Here is a 2,203-nt window from a genome sequence, read left to right as displayed (position 1 = left end):
TTGGACAGTATACAAGAATGGAAAGGACATTGTTAAAAGATCCCGATCTCCAAGATCAATATAACTCTGTACTTCGAGAGTACATCACTTTAAATCATATGGAAGAAACTTCCTCTCAAGAAATATGTGCGCAGGGGAAATTTTATTCATTTTACCTCCCTCATCATGCGGTAGTTCGGCCGGAACATAAATCCACTAAAGTGCGAATAGTATTCAAGCATCCCGCAAATCGAAATCAGGGTTTTCTCTTAATGATGTGCTCTACACTGGTCCCACACTCCAAAATGATTTGATCTACTCTATTCTCAATTGGAGAAAATACAAATATGTATACAGTGGAGACATTCAAAAAATGTATCGACAAATAAAGATACATCCCGAAGATAGAGCTTATCAAAGGATTCTATTCTGAAGAAACCATTGCATCTCGCAAGTCTTTAGTCACCGTACTCAATTCAGCAGGGTTTCCCTTAAAGAAGATCACAGCAAATGATCCCGAATTGCTGAAAGATCTACTTCCCGACATGTATGATTTGGACTTATTGCGTTTCTCTGAATCAAGTTCAACGAAGACACTTGGAATTAAATGGAATGCTCTTAGCGATAAATTCTCATATTCCACAATTTCTGCTCAAAATCATACATCCACTACAAAGCGTCAAGTACTTTCCCAAGTAGCTCAACTCTTTGACCAGGATGGGTAACTCCTGTAATAATAAGAGCCAAGATGCTTATGCAGCATCTCTGGATGGAGAAATCTGGTTGGGATGATGAAATATTTTATTTTATTTTTATTTCCCTTCCCTTCCCTTCGCAATTGGAATAATGTATTAGATGACTTGTCCCAAATGGATGTAATAGAGTTACCTCGGTGGATTCAGTATATGCCCACAGATGAAATCCAAATACATGAATTTTGCGATGCCTCTAAAGGACCTTACTGTGCTTGTGTGTACCTCAGATTGCAAACCTCCACTTCAACAGTTTTCTCGAATTTGTTTATGGCGAAAAGTAAAGTAGCTCCACTCAAACCAGTATCTTTGCCCAAATTAGAACTAAATGGTGCGCTTTTATTGTCCCATTTAGTAAAATACGTTTCACAAATATTCGGAAATCAAATTGCGTCAATAACTCTATGGTCCGATGCATCAATTGTTCTCGGATGGCTATCGAAACCTCCGTACTGTTGGGAGACCTATGTAGCCAACCGAACAGCCCAGATACACGAACTTGTACCAAATGCCAAATGGAGATATTTTGCTACGCCTCATAATCTTGCCGATATTGGCACCCGAGGATCTAGTCCCCGAGATCTAGCAGCAAATTTCCTTTGGTGGAATGGCTCTTCGTGACTTACAAATCCCGAATCCACTTGGCCAACGAAAAATCCCGTAATTCCAAATTTGCAAACACAATCTAAAGTGACTTCTCATCAAGTCAGTGTTGAAGAAACTGAAATTACTTCTCGATTTTCCTCATATTCGAGGGCTTTGCGTGTTTTGTCATACGTATTTCGTTTTTTCCACAACATTCGCCCTCATTCGAATAACAACATAACTCATACTATTGAAATCTCTCAAAGAGAGATACAATTTACAAAAACCCGTATTATATCGCTAACTCAGCAAAAATATTATAATATTGAATATCAAGCTTTACGTGATTCAAAGCCGCTACCTCACAAAAGCGCATTACTAACTTTGAACCCTTTTTTGGACTCAGTTTCAAAACTCATTTTAAGAAACTCGCCGGCGCACATAGATTTACATTTGAGCAATTCTCATCTCTTCTTTCTCGAATAGAAGGAGTTTTGAACTCTCGTCCTATTTCGGCAACGTCAGAAGACCCATCTGATCTTACAGCTATAACACCAGGACATTTTTTGAGAGGTTCTCCACTACTTGCGCTCCCAGAACCCATTTTTCCCAAATTATTTTTGATAAATAAATGGACTAAACTGAAGGCTCTTCATCATCAATTTGCTCTAAGATGGAAAGAAGAGTACTTAAAGACCATGCACAAACGTTATAAATGGAAATCTTCCGCACCTAACTTAAAAGTAAATGATCTTGTCGTTGTAATTGACGATTTGCTCCCTCCATATGAATGGCTCCTGGGCCGAATTGTAAAAACGTATTGTGGTTCCGACACGAAAGTACGAGTCGCAGATGTGCGAACAGAAACAGGAACGTTGACTCGTCCC

General features: G+C 38.9%; 1 protein-coding gene across 1 annotated transcript; it reads left to right on the top strand.

Moving 5' to 3' along the window:
- The first annotated feature begins 848 nt into the window (after positions 1-848).
- LOC142224939 (uncharacterized) lies at positions 849-1,352 on the top strand. Its single transcript, XM_075294717.1, has one exon. The coding sequence runs from the start codon at positions 849-851 to the stop codon at positions 1,350-1,352; it is 504 nt and encodes a 167-aa protein (XP_075150832.1).
- The last annotated feature ends 851 nt before the right edge of the window (positions 1,353-2,203 follow it).

Source organism: Haematobia irritans, chromosome 2 (assembly GCF_050003625.1).
Source record: "Haematobia irritans isolate KBUSLIRL chromosome 2, ASM5000362v1, whole genome shotgun sequence".
Lineage (NCBI taxonomy): Eukaryota > Metazoa > Arthropoda > Insecta > Diptera > Muscidae > Haematobia > Haematobia irritans.
The sequence above is the reverse complement of the archived record's forward strand: the minus strand, read 5'-3'. Positions and strand labels throughout refer to the sequence as shown.

What these genes read in the sequence shown, in the direction of transcription:
- LOC142224939 (XM_075294717.1), top strand. Translation starts at nt 849, where the DNA reads ATGGATGTAATAGAGTTACCTCGGTGGATTCAGTATATGCCCACAGAT.